Source organism: Halichoerus grypus, chromosome 1 (assembly GCF_964656455.1).
Source record: "Halichoerus grypus chromosome 1, mHalGry1.hap1.1, whole genome shotgun sequence".
Classification (NCBI taxonomy): domain Eukaryota; kingdom Metazoa; phylum Chordata; class Mammalia; order Carnivora; family Phocidae; genus Halichoerus; species Halichoerus grypus.
The window spans coordinates 215,988,005-216,006,638 of NC_135712.1; the positions used below are offsets into that span (position 1 = coordinate 215,988,005).

Genomic DNA, 18,634 nt, shown 5'->3' on the forward strand with positions numbered 1-18,634 from the left:
GAGACCCCCCAGTGTCCAGCCCAGCACAGAGGCCCTCATGTGAGCTGGGGGTCCGGCCAGACTCTCACGTGCACACACTCAGGGAGGCGGGGGAGGAGAGCCGTGTTTGGGCACGCACGCACGCACGCACGGACACAGTTTCACGCCACGAGTTCTCTTTATTATTTCCTCCAGGGCAACGGATCCTCGGAGAGCCTGGGTCCCGGCCCTGCCCCCCTGCCCTCCCAGCATCTCCCACCGACCCCTCCGATGAGGGCGGCTCAGAGGACCGTCTCGGCCATGCTGGGGTCCTCCAGGACCCCGGTGATGAGTTTGGGGTGCTGTGGGTGTGGCGCAGGGCCTGCCCCGACTCCGGCCTCCTGCTCGTCGTCCGTCTCCTTCCCCTGGTCCTTGGAGAAGTACAAGAATACCTAGGGGTGGGTGGCCGGAGGGGAGGTCAGCCCCAGCGCCTGGCCCTCGGCCCCACCTCATCCTCAGCTCCAGCCAGGCGCCGCGGTCACCTCCTCTAACGTGGTCTGGCTCACGGAGAAGTCCTCCACGCCGTGCTCCGCCCCGTGCGCCGCCAGCTCTCCAAAGACGCGGGACAGGGCGCAGCGCCCTCCCGGCGGCAGCTGGAAGCGCAGGCGGCTGCCGTGCGCCTCGCGCAGCTCGGCCCCCGGGAACGCCGCCCCCACGAAGGCCAGCGCCAACTCGGACCGCGCGGCGGGCACCCGCAGGGTCAGCGTGTGGCCGGCTCCAAATCTGGGATGGGCGGGTCCGGGGCTGCTGCACACGCTCAAGGCCCGCCCTGCCCTGCCACCCGTCCACACCACCCCCTGCTCGCTTCCGGGCCTGCCCCCAATACCCGGCCCCTTCTGACCCGCGGACTGGCCCGGCCTCGCCCATTTATAGGCTCACCCCTTTCCCTCACCCCGCCTCTCCAGGCCCCGCCCACGCGAGGCCCCGCCCCCAGGTCCATCTCCGGCCCCCCGAGAGCCACCGTCACCCATCAGCCCCGTACCCCTGCTGGTTGCCCCACTCCCTACTTCATGTCTCCTCCACAGTCCATGGTCCTCGCCTCCCCTCAGGTTAGAGCCAAGTTGGCTTCGCGTGGCCCTGTGTCTGGTGGCTCTTCTGGCCCCGCCTACACCCCCGCCCTCCCCTGCCTGCTCGCGCCCCACTCACCTGCTCTTGAGGTGCTGCGGGCTGCCCAGACAGCGGAACCGCCCGTTCACCATGATGGCCAGGCGCGTGCAGAGGGCCTCACACTCCTCCATGCTGTCAGGAGCCCAGCGCCATCAACTCCTGCACTCCCCAGGCCGGGGACCCTCACCCTCCAAGCCCGGACACTCGCACGGAGCCCAGACCATTCTGTCCCAAGGGTCGGGTGTCACCGTCGTCGGCGTGTCCACCCCCCCCAAAGGTCAGGGCCGCTCCATCTCCTGTGTCCCTGTGCTCTGACAGCCTCTCTCCGGGGCCGGGGCCGCCTCCCTCCCCAGAGCTGCACCACCCTGACCCTCAGCCTTGAGCACCCGGAGCGGGACCCACCTGTGTGACGTAAGCACCACGGAGCGGCCCTCCCGCACGACGGCCAGGAGGCTGTTCCAGAGAAAGCGCCGGGAGCTGGGGTCCATGCCAGTGGTCGGCTCGTCCTTGGGGGGTGCAAGGGGAGACGCCATAAGCCAAGCCCCAGCCCTCCCCCAGGCCCCGCCCCGGCCCCGCCCCCACGCACCAAAAAGACCACAGCCGGGTCCCCCACCAGCGCCACCGCTGTCGCCAGCTTCCTCTTGTTGCCTCCACTGTAGGTACCCGCAGGTCGGTCCGCGTACTGCGGGAGCCCCAGGCGCGCCAGGCCCAAGCTCGCTGTCTGTGGGGCGGACGGAGTGAGAGAGGGGAGGGGCCAGATGGGGGGGGTCTGGCGGGGGGGCAGTGAACGGGAGGGGGGCAGAGTGAGCGTGGGGGAGGCTAGACTGGGGGAGCAGTGAACGGGAGGGGGGCAGTGAGCGTGGGGGCAGTGAGGGTGGGGGGCAGGCTGGCGGGGGGGCAGTGAACGGGAGGAAGGCAGTGAGCGTGGGGGGCACTGGGGCGACAATGGGGGAAGGTAAATAAAGAGGGCGGAGTCAGGATGAATGAGGGACCGGACCGACCCGGGGCAGAGTAGCGGGAAGCCCTCAGCGGGAGGTGGGGTCAAGGCCAGAGTGGGCGGGGTCGCGACCGCGGTAGCGCAGGTCGGGTAGGAAAGGGGCGGGCACAGCCTGCGCTGGACCCACAGAGTGTAGGAGCTGGGGAACGGCAGGCGCGGTACAGGTGACGAGGGGGGCACCTGGACTCAGGGCCTGGCCAAGCAGAGCCAGGGCGGGGCTGCGATCCTGGGGTGGGGGAGTCACCTGGGCAACCTGAGCCTCGGGAACACCGCGCAGCCGCGCGAACAGCTCCAGGTGCTCGCGGCCGGTCAGCAGCTCGAAGATGGCATCCGACTGCGGGCAGTAGCCCATGTGGCAGTGCGCAGCGGACGGTTCCTGGGCCACGCTGGGGGTGGGGGACGGGGGGCTCAGGGAATTGGCCAGGCTCTGGCCATGCTGGGGGGACCTCAGGGCCCACCCACCCTGGACCACTATGGTAAGAGACAGGGGGTAGGGGGTGTTTCAGGGCCCGGTGGACATGCGGTTTGTGGGGGCACAGGGGCTCAGGGCCAGCCCGACCGGACCATGCTGGTGAAGCACAGTCCCTGCGCAGGAGAGCAAGGGGTGGGGACGAACAGGGGCTTGGGACACCCCGCCCCCGCCCGAACCCCCTCACCTGTGGCCTGCTAGCACAGCCTCACCACCGCTGGGCAGCATGTCCCCCGTCACCATGCGAAATGTGGACGTTTTCCCTGCTCCGTTCACTCCCAGCAGCCCGAAACACTGCGGGTGCCCCACAGACGGCACTCAGCAAGGTCCCAGATCCCTGTCCCGGGGCCGCTAATTCTCGGGGTGGGTTTCCCAGTGTCTGCAGGAGGGCTGTGAGCAAGGAGGACCCCTGGGACCGACACAGGGGGTGTGTAGATAGGCATACATCTGCCACTTAGCGGGGAACGGTTGTTGGCACGTGGGATGTATTTAACCAATTCCAGCACCCAGTAGCTATCTCGTAAAGATCACATACAACAAGTGCTCCATGAATAGCGAGGCATGAGATTTCTCAATGTTTCCCGACACTCCGTGGGTGCCTCTCTCAGGCTGAGGGCTGAGGCTGGGTGCAGTCCGCCCAAGGTGGAGAGGCTGGCCAGCACACACGAGGTGTCTGCAGGCGCGCTGGCCCCGGCAGGTGGCCGAGACGTGACACTCAGCACGTCCGTCTGCACGTCGTCGCCTGAATGCGAACTGGTACAGGGCACGTGTGCCTCCTAAATACTGGCTGTGAGCAGGTGCTTGACACAGGTGCGTATACAGCAGGGGCTCAATAAGTGCTGTTGATGCTCGACAAAAAGTCGACCATCGCTCAGGTGACGTTCAGTACTCCCCTGGTAAATGCATACACACACACGGGGGCTCGACAGTACAACTGGTTCTCCGGTGTTGACACGCAGTAGGCCACCTGACATGCGTGGGCGCCCCCTGGGTGCTCGATACTAATTTGCTTGGTCTCGGTAGGGGCTTACTAACACCTTCCTGCAGACAGTAGGGCTCGATAAATGGAAGCACGCAGTAGGTGCTTCCTGAGAGTTTGCTGGCACAAAACAGGAACTCAAATGTTGGCGGCCAGTAGTTGCCCAATAAAAGGCAGCGGGCACAAGGTAGCTGTTCAATGAAGGGCACCATGCGCATAGTAGGTGTTCAGTAGAGGGCAGTGGGCACACAGTGGGGCAGCCTCTCACTGCCCCTGCACGGGGAAGTCTGCCTTGGGCTCTCACCTCACCGGGGGGGATCCCCAGGCACAGGCGGTCGACAGCTGGTGTCCTCTGCCCGTAGTACATCTGGGGGGAGTTCAGGTCCCTGAGAAAGGTGGGTGGGCCAGGGGGAGCCCCCCAACCCAGCACTCTGCACCCACCTTGGTCAGGTCTCTCAGCACCAACACGTCCCCCTGGGTGGCCCCTTGGACCACCCGTTCCCGCTCCCGGGCCACATCCTCATCCTCCTCCCCCAAGGGGTGCAGCGACCTCAGCTGGGGTCTGAGGACAGAGAGGTCAGTGAGCCCAAAGCCACGGCCGGCCCCTCCCCCCTTACCCAGTCCCCACTGACTGTGGCAGGAGGTGGCTCCGGAGCTGCAGTAGCAGCGTGAAGAGGAAGAAGAGCGGCCCCTGCACCACCATGGCCAAGAGGTTCTTGCCAACCACCTCCCAGCGCAGGGGTGACTGGAACTGCCCATCTCCTGTGGTGACAGGAAGGAGGAATTAGGTCATGGGGGGTGTGGGCCCCTCCCCATCCAGGTCACCTTGGATTCTTACGGAAAAGGACCAAGAACTGGATGGGCCACTCAACTGAGCTCTAATTGGTATAGAAAACAGTGGTATCCCCATCTCCCTTATTTAGGACCTTAGACCTTTTGTGATATGACCCAAGACAGAATTAGCTTTTACGGCTGCTTTGCTGTACTTATAACTTGACCCAAACTTGGGGCCACCTCAGATCTCTAGTTCTCTTCCTGGGGGCTGCTGTTTGTCCCTACCCTGTGTAACTGACTTGGCTGGCACTTCCCCACCTAGTTCTCACCCAAGCGCTCAAAGGCGTCAGCCATGGCCTGGTTCCGCACCATGTCGATGAGCCCCCGGCCCAGGCAGAAGTGGGGGAAGATAAGGAAGATCTGCTTCAGGATCCGGCTCACTTCCTGCAGCTTCTGCTCAGGGACAGGAAGAGGGAGGTGGATCAGGGGCTGAGGCCGATGCCCCAACCCAGTCCCAGCCTGAGGCACAGACATGCAGGGCCCCACCTGATCAGAGAAGAGCTCGAGCACAAAGGTGGCCATGCTGCCATTGATGCCGATAAAGAGGTTGATGGAGGTGAGCACCACGTAGGCCGTGCTGGGCACGGAGAAGAAGAAGGAGGCTGGGTACATGAGTGGCGTGATCGACCAGCTGAGGGGCAACAGGAGTCAAGGGGTGACCACCCGACAGCAGGCTGAGTAGCCCTAAGAGGAATACAGATCTCCCCTCCCATCGTCCCTGCCATGGACCTCTTAATGTAAGTCAAGACAAGAGGAGCGTTTGTTGTTTTGTTTTGTTTTCTTTTGTTTTAAAGTAAACTCTACCCCTAACATGGGGCTCGAATTCACAACCCTGAGATCAAGAATCGCACACTCTCCCGACTGAGCCGGCCAGGCGCCCCTAGAGAAGATGGGCTTTTAAGGCCACCTCGGCACATCGTTAAATTAGATTACCCTTGGGATCAGCTCAGACCTCCACGTTCTCTCCTTGGGAGCTGTTCAGAGTCCCATGTCCCTCAACAGTATTAGGTGTTGAGGTAGGGCAGTCAGTAAGAACAGCCCCGGAGGGGCTGGGGAGGCCTCACCCATAGAGTAGAAGGAGCAGCAGGAGGGCAGGCAGGTTGGCAGGGGCCACGTACGCCCTCTGCTGGAAGGCCAGGAAGATGAGCACCACGATGCACGCTGACACCAAGTAGTTACACTGCATTGGAGATGGTAATTACCGCCATCAGTTTCCAAGGGCGGGAACTGCCATCCTCATCCCTGTGCCCCCTCCCAACCTCCCTGTGTTTCAGGTAGCAGGACACGAAGTCTCCCACAATCCCCAAGACTTCCCCCAGGTCATCCTGGACAAGGGCCTGACCGGAAGGGGCCAGAAAGGGGCAGTGGTGAGAGGTAGCCGGACCCCCACCCCTCTAAGCATTGCCCGCACCATGTCCCAGAGAAAGTGGCCGAGCCAGTAAAGAGTGGGAGGCAGGCCCCCCATAAACTGCAGGTGTTTGGTCCGGGTGACGCGCTCCTCGATGAGAACAAGGGTGAAGCTGGCTGGGACGAAGGACATGGCAAAGACCACACAGATGGAGACAAGCACATCCACCGAGGAGGCCATCCTGTGGGCAAGGGTGCAGGAGCTGTTCAGAGAGCTCTGCCCACTCCTGATGGGACAAAGGTCCACGGCTGGTCGGGGAGATGAGCGGAGCCAGTTAGGGCTGCGGTGCGTGGGCAGCTGGGGGAGCCTGGACGCCGCTGGGCCTGATGGTGTCCTGTTCCCCAGGCCTATTCGCACAGCAGGAGTGTGGCAGAGTGCCGTTCTAGCTCCCTCTGCCCAAAATGACAGGGCAGCCGAGGCAGGGAGGGCACGCACAGGAAGGACGCGGCACTCACAGTGCGGCCTCAGACAGCTGCTCCTTGGTGAGGTTCAGGGGGTGGTTGAGTGTGGTGATGCTGTGGGCACGGCGGGCAGGGCCCGGGGGCAGCCGGGCGTGGAGGAGTGCGTTGTTGGCTCTGTTGACAAAGGCCACCATGGCGTGCCAGCCCTTGTTGTTGAACCAGATCTGGGGGGGGTCAGGGCCGAGGGATCAGGGCGCTGGCGTTGGACCTGCCCCTCCCACCAGCTGCCCACTGCCCCCGGGTCCCACCTTGAGGCTGTCCTCCGCGTCTAGGCTGTGAGCCCATGCTGTGAGGTTGTTCAGGATGCGGTCGAGGGCCCCACCGGGCGGGGGGCTCAGAAGCACCCGCAGCTCCTCCACCGAGCGGCTCACCTCCTGCCCTGAGGGCAGGCCTGGGTCTCGGCCCCCCAAGGAGAAGCCCCCATACCTGTGGGGCGGTGGGGTCAGGGGGCAGCAGGTGAAGGCCCGGGAGGGTGGGGCAGGCAAGCCCCCGAGCAGGCAGGCAGAGGGCGCGGGAATGGGACCCTCCTCACCTGACCTCGTTCACCCACTTCTTGGTCTTCAGGCTGCAGGAGAGACAGATAGAAAGGCAGAGACGGGGGTGGGGGGGATGGGAGTGGGACAGAGACAGTGAGCGATGCTGGGGAGCCGGGGAGACAGGTGAAGTGAGGGGAGGCCCCCAGCCCCGACCTCCTCGTTCAGGGGCCCAAGCAACAGCCAGGCAAACTGAGTCCGGGCGGCGGCTCACCCCTGCTGGACCAGGCGCGGGTAGGTCTTCACCAGGAAGTCGGACAGGTTCCGGCCCGTTAGGTTCTGCACCACTTCCCCAGAGCCGGCCAGCGCCTGGGGCGGGGGGGGGCCGCCAGCCGCAGCGGGGCAGTCCGGCAGCAGGCGCCGGGCACCAGGTTGGCTGCACCGGCAGGCCGGGGACGGGGACTCCGGGGTCCAGTTGCCGTTGGCCAAGGCCTCAGTGACGCCCGCGGGCACCTCGGGCACCCAAAACCGGCAGACGGCGGGCGGTGTACACTCAGGCGTCCTGCAGGGGCAGGGCCGGGGGTGGGGCTGTGGGCACCGAGCTTTCCGCAGGCCCGGGGACGTGGACGCTCAGCTCGCAGGCGGGCACAGGGATGCTCCGAACCCTCCCCAAGGCCAACCGGCCAGGGCCCAGACGGACAGCCTGAGGCCCGAGAGGCACGAGGTTGGCGGTGGGCCCCCACCTGCCGGAGCCAGTCTGCGGGTGGGCCTCCAGCCCTGCCTGCTCCAGCAGCGTCTCCAGCAGGCGGGCACGCTCTGAGCTTCCTGGGGCGTCCTCACTGTGGGTGCAGCTCAGAGTCAGGTCTACGGCCCCGCCCGTTGGCCTCCAGCCCCCTCTCGCCCGCACCCACCTAAAGAACGACACCTGAGCACCGTACATGCTGGGACTGAGCCGCAGAGCCGGGTAGTATCCGAAAGGAGGCACGACGAGACTGAACACCAGCGCCAGGCCCACGAAGAGGGCAGGCAGCACGATCTGAAGGACAGGCCCATCAGCTGCCCTCCCTGCTCTCCCCTCCAGGCTTGCCAGTGTCCTTCCTTTCTCCTGCTCTAGAACCATCCATGGCTCCCCAGTGCTCTCGATAGAGGTGTTCAGTTTGGGGGAGACTTCTGGGGTTAACCACTCAAATTAGGCCACTGAGCGGGCGACCAGAGCAGAGGACAGGCACCCAAGGTCTCCCACGCACTCTCCGGTGCCCAGCCCCCCTCACCTGTGCAAACAGGCCACGGCGGCTACGGCGGGCAAGCAGAAAGCGCTTGAGAAGCAGGGCCCGGAGCTGCTGGCAGGTCAGCACCCAGCCCTGCACCCGGCCCGCGGGGTCCGGCCCAGAGCCCCGCAGAGCCTGCGTTTCTGGGGCAGAATGAGCTGTGGGGGATGGAAGGGTCAGTGCTCCCGTGGTGGTGGCCTGGGAGGGGCCATGGGCTCAGGGCGGGACAGCTCACCATTCTCCAGGACGGACTCCTCGGGCAGGATCTTGAGCCGTGTGGTCACATCTGGGCGAGCGCGGCCTGAGCCCGGCTGCTGCTTGTGGCTACCATCTGTGGGGCCAGAGGCGTTGGGGTCAGCTTCGAGGGCTACTGATCAGCCTAGGGTCTGAGTCAAGGTCCAGGGTCACAGACAGAGGGGCTCAGAAGTCAGGGGTGGAGGTCAAGGCTGCCAGACTCCACCAAGGATGGGCACTTGGCCTAAAGTCAAGTCCCACTCTGGACCAGGGTTAGGGGTCAAAGACAGGGACCTGCGGCCGCGTCCTCCAGGTCTGTGTCCACAGCACAATCCTCTACCACCTTCAGGAAGATCTGGGGACACAGAGCAGGGGTTCAGCCTGGGACCCCCCAGCAGAGAGCCACCCAGCCCTAAGACACTGTGGGTCCCCAGGCCTCCCCAGGAGGCTCTCAGCCTCTGGTCCCCTGCAGGTGCCCCTCCGCCTCCCTGGGGTGTGCTGCCATCCCTAAGCAGGCCTCTCCTCATCCTTCCAAGGACATCTCCTCCAGGCAGCCCTCCCCCGGCAGCCGCACCTCTTCAAGGCTGGTGTCGGAGATCCCGTAGCTGGCCAGCCCCAGCTCCCCCAGCCGCTGGTCCAGCTCACGGAAAAGCCTGGCAAAGCTGCCGTCCGCGGCACCCCCGTAGGGCAGCACGAGCACAAGCTCGCGCGGCAGCCCCTCCACCAGCCGCGTCCCGGGCACCAGCCGCTGCACGAGGGACAGCAGCTCGGCGGCACCTGGGCGGACGGGGGGGCGTGTCAAGGGCGCGGCACAGTGGGCAGCTCGGTCTCCTTGGGGAAGGGGTGTGGCCGGCCCCCCGAGGAGCCCGTCTCTGCAGGCAGGGGAGGTTAGGGTGAGGCTCTGGAGGGCAGGGTGTGGCCTGAGGTCAGGCCGGAGGTCCCCGTGCGGTCAGGGGTTAGCGGCAGGGCTGCGTGTGAGCTCAGCCCAGGCTGGGTTAAAGGCAGGGGCCAGGATTCGGGTTCAACTCAGGGTCAGAGGTCAAGGGTCCCATTAGGCGTCGCGGAGCCCGTTGCCCTGGCCCTTCCCTGGGGCGCGCCCCGGCACGTCTCACCAGCTGTGCCGCCCTGGCTGCCTGGCTCCCCCCTCCGCCCGGCGTCCACGCGGTCCTCCAAGTCAGCGTTCCCCTGCGGGCAGAGGGGCACCAGCTGCCACGGCCGGGGTCACGGTCGCGGTCGGGGGTCGGAGGTCAGCTCCAGCCCTCACCTTGTTGCCGACGGCCAGCGTCAGGTAGTAGCCGGAGCCGAGGTGGCGGCGCAGGAAGAGCGGCGAGCCGCAGCAGCACAAACGGCCTCCGGCCACCACGGCCACGCGGTCTCCCAGCAGCTCTGCCTCATCCAGGTGGTGGGTGGAGAGGATCAGTGTGCGACCTGGGCAACGGGAAACCAGGCCACATTTACCGTCGGGACACGAGGTCTTCGCGCAAGCTGTGGCCTCTGCCAGGAGTTGCCTGCCCTGTGCATCAAACTCCTATCCATCCCTCAAAACCCTATTCCAAGCACTTCCTCATCAGAAACTTCTTCTGTCCCCTGAAACAGAATCTAGGGGAACCTTGTGCCTCCCCCAACTCTTACCTTCCCGGTATTTGAGCAGCAGCTCCCAAATACTGCGACGGGAAGCAGGGTCCACACCGGCTGTGGGCTCATCTAGGATGACGACCCGGGAGCCACCCACAAAGGCGATGGCTACTGAAAGCTTCCTCTGCATCCCACCTGGGCAGAGACATGGGTGGGCGCCCCAGCATGACCCCCCCTTCTTGGGCAGGGGCTCTTGTCCTCCTCCGGGCCCCTTTCCCCACCCTCTGGGTCCCCCAAACCTGGTGTCTCCTCTGGCCTCACTCCACCCTCAGGATAACGTCTCAGCCCCCCTCCCAGCCTCATCTCTACCGACCCAGAGGCTCCTCCCCAGGCCAGGCTCACCGGAGAGGTGGCGTGTCTGTGCACCCCGCTTGGGGACGAGCCCCACGTCCTGCAGGAGACGGGCCTGCTCCGGGCGCACAGCAGCTGCACTGAGACCCTTCAGCCGCCCGTAGAACCAGATGTGCTCGTCCACGCTCAGCCTGCAGGCACGGGCGCACAGTGGCCACCGTGGCAGGCAGAGCCCCAAGAGCACCCAGCTTCCCCTCCACCGCACCCCAGGCCCTCCAAGACCCACATGTCAAACAGCACGTTGTACTGTGGGCAGACACCCAGGTGGGGCCGGATGGCTTCCATGCTGGATTGCACGTCATGGCCCAGGATGCAGGCGGAGCCCCGGGTGGGCGGAAAGAGGCCACTCAGTATGGACCTGGGGATGAGGGGGTCTCAGGGCAGCTGCCCTTCCGAGGAGGAAGCGGAGACCCACAGAGAAGGGGCAAAAGCACTTAAAAGGCACCTACTATCCGCCCAGACCAAAGGTGTATTATGTCCCCACTTTACAGAGGAGAGAAACTGAGGCACAGAGAACATGGTTATCTGCCCATTGTGTACCCAGAATGAACTGGGGGCCCCGCCACCTCTGTAGAGACCCAGATGCCTCTCCCATTGAGCAGATGTGCAAACTGAGGCCCGGGGGTGGGGGAGTGGGAGCGGCTCACAGAGTGGTCGTTTTGCCGGCTCCGCTGTGGCCCAGCAAGGCGGTGATCTGGTCCTGGTAGAAGTCCAGGCTGAGCCCGCGCAGGGCCAGCTGCGGGGTGCCGGGAAAGCGCTTCTCCAGGCCCCGTATGGAGACCCCTGGAATCAGGCCCGGTGGTACCTCTTCCATCAGCACTGCAGAAGGAGGGCAGGCTCAACCGTGGGAGCCCTTTGGCGTGGGGGTGGGGGGGTGGGGGGGTGGGTCTGGGGGAGTCTGGGGGACCTGGGAGGCCATGAAGGCCGGTCTGTGGAGTCAGCGACCTATCAGTCTGGGGTCTATGGGGATTAGGGGCGCCCCGGGGAGCCTGGGGAGATGGAGATACCCAGAGGATTGGGATCTGCAGGAACTTGGGTCTTTGGAGGACGTGGGGGATACAGACAGGGAAGCGGCTGTTAGGTCTCCTTGTGCCTCACCCTCTGGGTCCTTCAGGGTGGGAGGTGGGGAGGAACCCCTGGGAGAACGAGGTCCAAACCAATAGCTCCTCCGAAAGGGAAAGTTCCACGGTTTGGGGATCCCGTACTGGCCTGGGGGGGAGCCGTGCTCAGTTACCTCTTGAGCCCATTGCCCTGGAGCGTGCCAGCTTCTGGCCATACGCCTGGGATCAGGGCATCCAGGCGGGAGACCCCATCGGCCTGCCTCAGGCCATCCCTCCGATGCGGCCACCTGTGCCTGGATGCCAGGAAGCCGCCCCCCAACCTGCGACAGCCTCCAGGTACCAAATGGCCCTGAAGCTCCAGCCCACCCCACCACGCCCCCCAGCCCAGCCTCCCTTCTGCAGGTGTGCCGAGAAGTCCGTACCCCACCCTTAGGGCCCACCTGGGCAGACCGCCTCCAGGTACCCGGCGGCAAGGCCATAGAGCACAGCATCAAGCAGCAGAAGGCCGGAGACCTGGGCCAAGCTGAAGACGTCCGCCACAGGCCCGGTGCCCATGTTGTGCCACTGCGCGCCTTCGCCCTGCTCCTCCAGCCGCACCAGGCTCTCGCAGCCGAACCCAAAGGCCACAGGAGACAGGAGGCTCTGCGGTGGGGGCAGGTGCGTGAGCCAGCGAGCGCAGCTGAGCGTGCCCTGCCCCCGGCCCGCCGGGGTCTCACCGCAGCCACGAGGCCGCCGGCAGGCAGCTGGTCCCGCCAGGCCACACACAGCACGTAGGGCAGATAGAGCACGAAGTAGGCGAGGCCTCCACAGGCGGCTGCCAGGTTGGCTCGGGAGAAGAAGGTGCTCAGGAGGAAGCTCTGGACCACAGTGGCCACGGCGAAAGCCGCCAAGAACAGGAAGACCACAGCCGGGTGGCTATAGGGGAGGATGTCCCCAAGCTGCAAGGGGCAAATACAGCTCGGGTCAGGTTCCTGGCTTGGCCTGGGGCAGCCCCTCCGCCAGGCGCCCCGGGCCTGCGGCCTGCGCGCTCCCACCCGCAGCCGGGAAGGTGAGGTGTGCGCACCTTGAGCACCAGCACGAGCAGCGCCGCGCTGAGCAGGAAGGGCCCGAGGCAGCTGAGGAACCAGCCGAGCCACAGCACCGCGCCGCCGAGCCCCATGGCCTGCATCGTGCAGCGCAGCCTCGTTTCCTTCTCCCGCACCACGGCCTTCACCGTCAGCGCCACCGAGTAGATCCAGGCCAGCGTCAGCAAGAGCGGCAGCGACCGGCTCAGGACGCGCAGGAACCTGAGGCGGGAGGCAGCTGAGGTGGGGGCCAGAGACCCTGCGCCGCCCCCACTGGCAGGACACCTGGCACCTCGAGACCCCTGTTCCAGCCTTAGGGTCCCAGGCGGCAGCACAGGCCCTGTTCTCCCTGCGCCCGGGACCCCGGACCTCCCCCTCCGGGTCACAGGGAGTGGTCCTTCTAAACCAGCGGCTCGCAGCCTGGAGGGCAGGCGTGTTCCCAAGGGAGCCCGAGCCCCGCTCCCAGCCTGAGCTCCGCCGCCTGGGGGAGCGGGTGGGGAGCGGGCGCTCACGCATCATCCACAAAGCAGGGGTAGGGCATCTGCTGCAGATAGAGGCGGGCCCGGGGCTCGGTGCCGCTCAGCACGCGCACGGCCGCGCGCTCCAGCAGGTCCTGCAGGTACACGAAGCCACCCCACACATAGCGCAGGTCCGTCAAGGGGTCAGCGGCCGGGCCGGGGTCCCAGAACCTGCAGACGGCAGGCCGGGCGGCTGCGGGGACAAGCCGGGGGCCGCGCACCTCCCACCACCTGGGCCCATCCGCCGTAGACCCCGATTGGTCCAAGCAGGCCCGGGCTCCGCGTATCACGGTCTCCCATTGGCGGGATGGCCCCCCCCCCCCAGCCCCGCCCCACACTCGGCCCCGCCCCCACCTGTCCCTGATCTTATTGGTTTTCGTGACGGCATCGATGTCCATGCGGATCTTGACACGCACGTGGCCCGGGCCTCCGAGCTGCGCGGGGTCCAGAGGATCCTCGGGCCCCAGGAAGACGATGCCGGCCCAGAAGCGGCGCTCTGCGAGCAACTCCAGCGCCCGTGCCACCAGGGCGGCCTCTGAGGGTGCCGCCTCCAGCTTGTCCAGGGTCACACACTGGGGAAGGGCCTGGGCGTGGGTCCTAGGTGCCCGGGTCCTCCCCTGAACCTCGGGCCGGGCAGTGCTTCTCCCTCGGAGCCCCAGAGCGGAGCCCAGCTCCCCCATCAGATTTCCGCAGGGCGCAGGCTGTGTCCGTCCGTCCTCAGGCTTTCCCTAGGACGGGGCATCGCCCCAATTCGGTCCCCCTCCCTGGCTCCCCTCCGCCCTCCGCTCACCACGGGCCCTGCCGACCCGGCTGACAGAGCTCCCAAGCGGATGGCCCCTCACCTCCATCACACCGCCCAGCATGCCCACCAGGTGGTCCACGTCAGCATGGGCCCCCTGCCAGCTGTAGGCGCCCCCACGGGGATCCAGAAAGGCGAGCAGGGCCTTGGCCCGGGCCTGGCCTCCGGATCCCGGCCGCCTCCTTCCTCGGTCCTGAGCCTGCAGGAGCCTCTGCGGAGGGGTGGGGGAGCAGGGGGTTTGCATGGGGCACCCCGGGCCGCGTCGCTCCTCTTCTCATCCCTGGGGCCCGTCCTCACCCTGGACTCCACAACCCGCCACCACACCCTTGCCCAGGAGGCCCTGCCCTGTGCTCTGCCCACGTGCGGCAGGGAGACCGTGCGCGACTCCGCCAGCCTGGATCCTGGCCCCACCTGCATCACTGCCACCTTCGTGCTGTCATTCAGGAAGTCGAAGAGCTGGGGTCCCAGGGTACCCCACACCTCCTGGATATCCTTCAACAGAGCCAGCTCCTGGAAGGTCCGGTTCACCTGGGGGAGGGGGGCACCAAGAGAAGTGCCAGGCCAGCCCTTTCAGGACGCTCCCCTCCTCTGAGGACCTGCCCCCTCCTCCCCAACCTCGCCTCTCCCGCTTCGCTCCACTGTGCCTCTGACCCCTGGCACACGCTGTCCCTCTACCTGCCACCTGGCAGACTTCTTCAAAACCCTGCTTCCACACCCTCCCGGGGCAGGGCCCTCCCTCTGGCCTGGCCCACGCTCGCTGGGCTGAGGGGGGGGCCCCGGACCACTCCTGCCCTTACCTGGGCCATGAGCTGCCTGGTGAAGGCAGTGTTGGGTGTAAACAGCAGTTTCCCCAGGACCAGCGGCTTCAGACGCCTCCAGAGCAGGCGGGACAGCGGGTGGGTTTCCAGTGACCCCACGAGCTCAGCACAGGCAGGGCCTGGGGTGGGGGCACCATGAGGCCCTGCCCCCATTCCCAGTGCCCCACTTCCCAGACTGGAAACAGAGGTCAGTCACTCACTCAGGCCGTCGTCGGGTAGGGCTGCTGCCGGCTCTTGCCCCGCCAACTCCTTCAGGTGGCTGGCCTTGTACCAGTTGAGGGAGGGCCCCCCTGGGATGCTAGGCCCCCGGGCACTGCAGAGGGCCTCTGATACGGCCTCCAGGGGCCCACCCGCTCCTCGGGGTCTCCGCAGCAGTGCCCGCAGCTCCACCAGGCTGGGCAGTGCCAGGAGCTGGAGAGGGGTCACCAGAGGATGCTGGTAGCCCTCCCTGTCAGCTAGGCACCCTGCCAGGAGCACCTTCTCCCTCTCTCCTTCTGCCCAAGCCCCCCAAAAGCCTACCAGTGGAAGTGCCCGGGCTGCCCTGTCACCGGCCATCCAGGTAGCCTACGCTTTTGGTTTGCTGGCTGGGGTGGACGATGAGTGGGCCTCTTACCTCCTGGGCCAGGTCCTCTGCTGCCTCCACAAAGCTGCTCACGGACTCCTGGATGTGGTCCGGCACAGACCCCAGGGATCCCTGGGGAGAAAGACACAGGGGTGATAATGACCTTGACGGAGTTCTCACTAGGGGTTGAGCACTTCGCCACACTCCACTCCGTGCAGGTCCGTACTATTATAGACCCCGTTTTACAAACAGGGAAGTGGAGGCTGCAAGGCACGTGGACTCGCTCAAGGTCTCACGGGCTGGACACATGCTGGACACGGCCTGTCTGGGCACTAACAGGACGAGGAACGTCACTCCAGGTGCCAGGGACAGCCCAGGCAAAGGCCTGGAAGCTGGAATCAGAGGCCCCTGCCCCAGGATGGGGAAGTACTGGGACTTCCTGAGAGCAGCTTCCCAGAGTCAGCCTGGTCCCCACCCCATCTCACCTCTCCAAGCAGTGTCCCCAGTAGCTCTGTGGTCAGGGGTAGTAGGTCCTGCAGCCGGTCGCTTGGCTGAGGCCGGGCTGGGAGAAGAACACACAGAAGCACAAGCTTAGGCAAAGCCTAGCCTGAGACAGCCCTACCCTGTACCCATTACACAGCTGGGCAGATCGAGGCTCAGAGTGCACCCCTGCCAGCCAAAGGGCCCTGGCCTCCTCACCTGGTCCGCCTGCGGCTCTCAGCACTGGCATCAGCTTTCCCAGGCTGGCCAGCGTTCTGTGGGCACTGGGGCCCCCCAGGACAGCACGGGCATCTGCCAGGAGCCGGGAGACCCTGGGGACAGAGGGAGCAGGAGGTGGGGGCTCGGCAGACACCCCCGTGCCCGGGGCCACTGCACCCACTGCCGCTGGCTCACAGGGAGTCCTTGAAGTTGCTGAGGACGCCGGGCTGCTCCCCGGGCGTGGACTGCGGGAAGCAGGTGTTGTTCAGGTTGCAGATGAGACCCTGGAGCCAAGGAACGGTGCCGGCCGAGGGCAGCGGCTTGTTGGAGAAGTGGCCTGTGGGGATGCTGGGCGTGGGGAGCTTTGCCTGAATCCCCACCATGTTCGTACCCTCCCCGACAGCATGCTCACTCAGACTTTTATTGGGTGCCCGGTCTGTGCTCTCTGACGCTCTCTGGGACCCCTGTGGATAGGGTGGCCCATTGCCTACCCCCCCACACACAAAAAAAGCCTCGTCCCTGGGGGGCTTACATTCATGGTGTTCCAGTGGGGGGTGGGAGTGGCGGACGGCCACCAGGATGAAGAAGAGAAAGAGAGGCCACAGCAACTCCACCAAGAGCTGGATCTGGGGGAGGGGAAGAAGAGGCGGGGGAGTGGGGGACAGTGGGGGGCACCCGGGGCCACTCCCCCCCGGGGCCGTCAGTCCTGGCATTACCGGCTGTCTCCTGCGATACAGGAAATTCTTCCAAAGCAGCAGCATTAGCTGCGTCCAGAAGGCCATGGTGGGGATGGACAGAGCACACGATGGAGCGTCAGGCTGAGGACGTGCTGTGTGGCTGTGGGCGAATCTTGACCCTCTCTGAACCTCATTCCTCTATCCCATGGTGCAGGGTTCCTGGAAGCTCTGATTGGAGCCAAAGAGTAGGCACTTACTAGAGGGTCTCTTGGGTCCCTGGGGGCGGAGTGAGCCAACGGGAGCCCTGCCCGAAGCCGTCCTCGCACCTGATTGGTTGCCTGGGCTGTCCCTCCCTGCAGGGCGGGGGTCCAAAAGGCTATCCGCTAACTCTTCAGGGGGAGGAGCCTCGGCTCAACTCTGTCGTCACCAGGCTCCACCCTGAGCTCCCGTGGGGGTCTCCAGGTCCCGGCCCCCAGCCTCATCCCGGGCCCTGGGAAGGAACGCCCCACCCCCGGCTCTTCCCCAGGGATAAAGGCCAAGTGTTTACCGTGCTGAGCATTTTGCACGCCCGGCTGGAAGCAGGGCCTACCCGGCCCCCCAGAGAGGCAAGCTGAGTCACCCCGGTGGAGGCAGGGCCCCCGCTCTACCCGCCCCTCATGTATTATTTATGGCTGAGAAGAACCACAGGATCCCGAGGATGAGTAAGGAGAAGAGGCAGCATTGCGGGCTCCTGGAACCAGCAATTCCTGATGCCGTCCCTTGGCTAGAACTGTCCAGCTCTGGCCTACTTCATTATTGCACCGAAGAGGAACTGGGGCAGGGAGGTGCTACGGGCCACGTACGAGGCTGGAACCAGGACCCAGGACCCCCGACCCCCCACTGCAGGCTCTGCTTTCCCTCAGGTGGGAGCTGGGGCACAGGGCTAGTAGGAGCTCTAACGGGCAGAGGGGCTGCAGGTGCATGTTGGCCATCCCCTCTCAGGGGAGTCTACTGCCCAGCCTCCTCCTCGAAATTAGTGGTCCATCCTGCCGCCCCTCACACTTGGGCGGGGAGTGAAGGTGAGCGAGAGTCTGCACTCCGCCCCCACCCCCTCATTCCCGGGGAACCTGCCTCCCTCCCACCCACCCCCGCGCCCCGGCATCCTCGAGTCTCGGAGCCGGCCTCTCTCTCTCCGGGACCCTCTCACCTTTCCAGCCCCCACCTCTTGCCGCCTTCCCTCCGCCCGACCGCGGCCCGGGATCACGGCCCCTTTAAGAGGAAGCTCCCGCAGCTGGCCCTAAGCCCCCTGAAGTTGACCGCCTTCACCTCGGAGGCCGGCGGCCGCGCCCGGCCCCGCCCCGCCCCGCCCCGCCCCGCCCACTACTGTTGGCTGCCGTCCCCTCCACCCGCAGGCCGGGCCTGCGCTAGCCCCGCGCGCCGTGGGAGGAGGCCGTGCGGAGCCGGGTTTCTTAAAGGGACCGCTCGCCTCTTGCTGCGTCACCGTGGGGCGCTGGGCGGTCGGCACACCCCACACGGGCCGACCTCCGGACACGCCGGCCAGGCTGTCTCCCCACATTGCACACCCGCCTGCAGTGCCGCAGCTCCGTGTCGAAGGAGGTCCCTTTCTCCTCACTCTCCCCTGGGGGACCCGGATCCTAGCCAGACTCGGTCCATGACCCTGGGACTCCCATTTGTCCATCCGCAAAGTGGGGGTTCGATTGGTCATCATTTGTTCGTCCCACAAATATTCCTTTGGTCCTACAGTGGGCCAGGCGATGGCAGGAGGGGGAGGGGGCCCCCAACATTCTAAGATTAGAGTCCTGGGTCATAACGGTCACACCATTTTGAGGAATACCTCGGGGTCCCGTTCCAGAAGATTGAATAGATTTCCCGAGCTCCTGGTGAAGAGGATGCAAGTGTATGGACCTGCAGCCCCAAAGGCAGCAGGAGGGTGAGATGTATGGGGGGGGGCTTTGGTGTTGGGGCTTTGGGGATGAGTAGGAGTTTGCCAGGCAGGGAACTCCAGGCCGAGTGAATGGCACAAGCGGAGGCCTGGCGACGGGGGCTGGGAAATCCTGTCCAACCAGCAGGGAGGTCCAGCCTCTTCCCCCCCACCTCAGGTCCTGACCTTCAAGTTCCTTCTTCACCTCACATTGCATTTACCCTGCACTCACCTGCCAGCCCTGGGCCTCAGCTCTTCCAAGGCAGCTGTGAGGACCTGCT

At 65.6% G+C, this 18,634-nt stretch overlaps 1 protein-coding gene across 10 annotated transcripts; it reads right to left on the bottom strand.

The window, feature by feature from the left end:
* Nucleotides 1-138: 138 nt before the first annotated feature.
* ABCA7 (ATP binding cassette subfamily A member 7) lies at nucleotides 139-18,600 on the bottom strand. 10 transcript variants are annotated; one of them, XM_078058535.1, is made up of 47 exons: nucleotides 18,586-18,600; nucleotides 16,472-16,660; nucleotides 16,288-16,381; nucleotides 15,951-16,092; nucleotides 15,756-15,868; nucleotides 15,542-15,618; nucleotides 15,108-15,188; nucleotides 14,695-14,905; nucleotides 14,474-14,613; nucleotides 14,088-14,204; nucleotides 13,720-13,887; nucleotides 13,232-13,449; nucleotides 12,872-13,048; nucleotides 12,359-12,581; nucleotides 12,012-12,233; nucleotides 11,736-11,937; nucleotides 11,333-11,443; nucleotides 10,882-11,053; nucleotides 10,461-10,592; nucleotides 10,226-10,365; nucleotides 9,881-10,018; nucleotides 9,513-9,676; nucleotides 9,361-9,433; nucleotides 8,823-9,025; nucleotides 8,543-8,603; nucleotides 8,250-8,345; nucleotides 8,018-8,172; nucleotides 7,658-7,782; nucleotides 7,490-7,585; nucleotides 7,021-7,308; nucleotides 6,806-6,838; nucleotides 6,522-6,699; nucleotides 6,268-6,437; nucleotides 5,816-5,993; nucleotides 5,469-5,584; nucleotides 4,891-5,035; nucleotides 4,674-4,797; nucleotides 4,203-4,332; nucleotides 4,012-4,132; nucleotides 3,875-3,937; nucleotides 2,779-2,885; nucleotides 2,367-2,508; nucleotides 1,712-1,846; nucleotides 1,528-1,631; nucleotides 1,165-1,257; nucleotides 501-741; nucleotides 139-410 (listed from the first exon to the last, which is right to left on the bottom strand). In XM_078058535.1, exons 2-47 carry the CDS (start codon nucleotides 16,535-16,537, stop codon nucleotides 261-263), a joined length of 6,435 nt encoding a protein of 2,144 aa, XP_077914661.1. In that variant the 5' UTR covers nucleotides 16,538-16,660; nucleotides 18,586-18,600; the 3' UTR covers nucleotides 139-260. The 10 variants fall into 10 exon arrangements, 8 of the variants coding, with proteins under 8 accessions (XP_077914661.1, XP_035956617.2, XP_077914655.1 ...); XM_036100724.2 differs by lacking the exon at nucleotides 18,586-18,600 and adding an exon at nucleotides 17,619-17,749 and having other exon boundaries at nucleotides 7,685-7,782; XM_078058529.1 differs by lacking the exon at nucleotides 18,586-18,600 and adding an exon at nucleotides 17,619-17,749.
* Between the last annotated feature and the right edge of the window lie 34 nt (nucleotides 18,601-18,634).

Excerpts from the sequence above, each read along its gene's own strand:
- ABCA7 (XM_078058535.1), bottom strand. The coding sequence starts at position 16,537 with ATGGCCTTCTGGACGCAGCTAATGCTGCTGCTTTGGAAGAATTTCCTG. Across the intron at positions 14,205-14,473 it reads CCAGGCAGCTCATGGCCCAG|GTGAACCGGACCTTCCAGGA; the intron begins GTAAGGGCAGGA and ends CCCCTCCCCCAG. Across the intron at positions 11,444-11,735 it reads CCTGGAGGCGGTCTGCCCAG|GCCAGTACGGGATCCCCAAA; the intron begins GTGGGCCCTAAG and ends GCTCCCCCCCAG.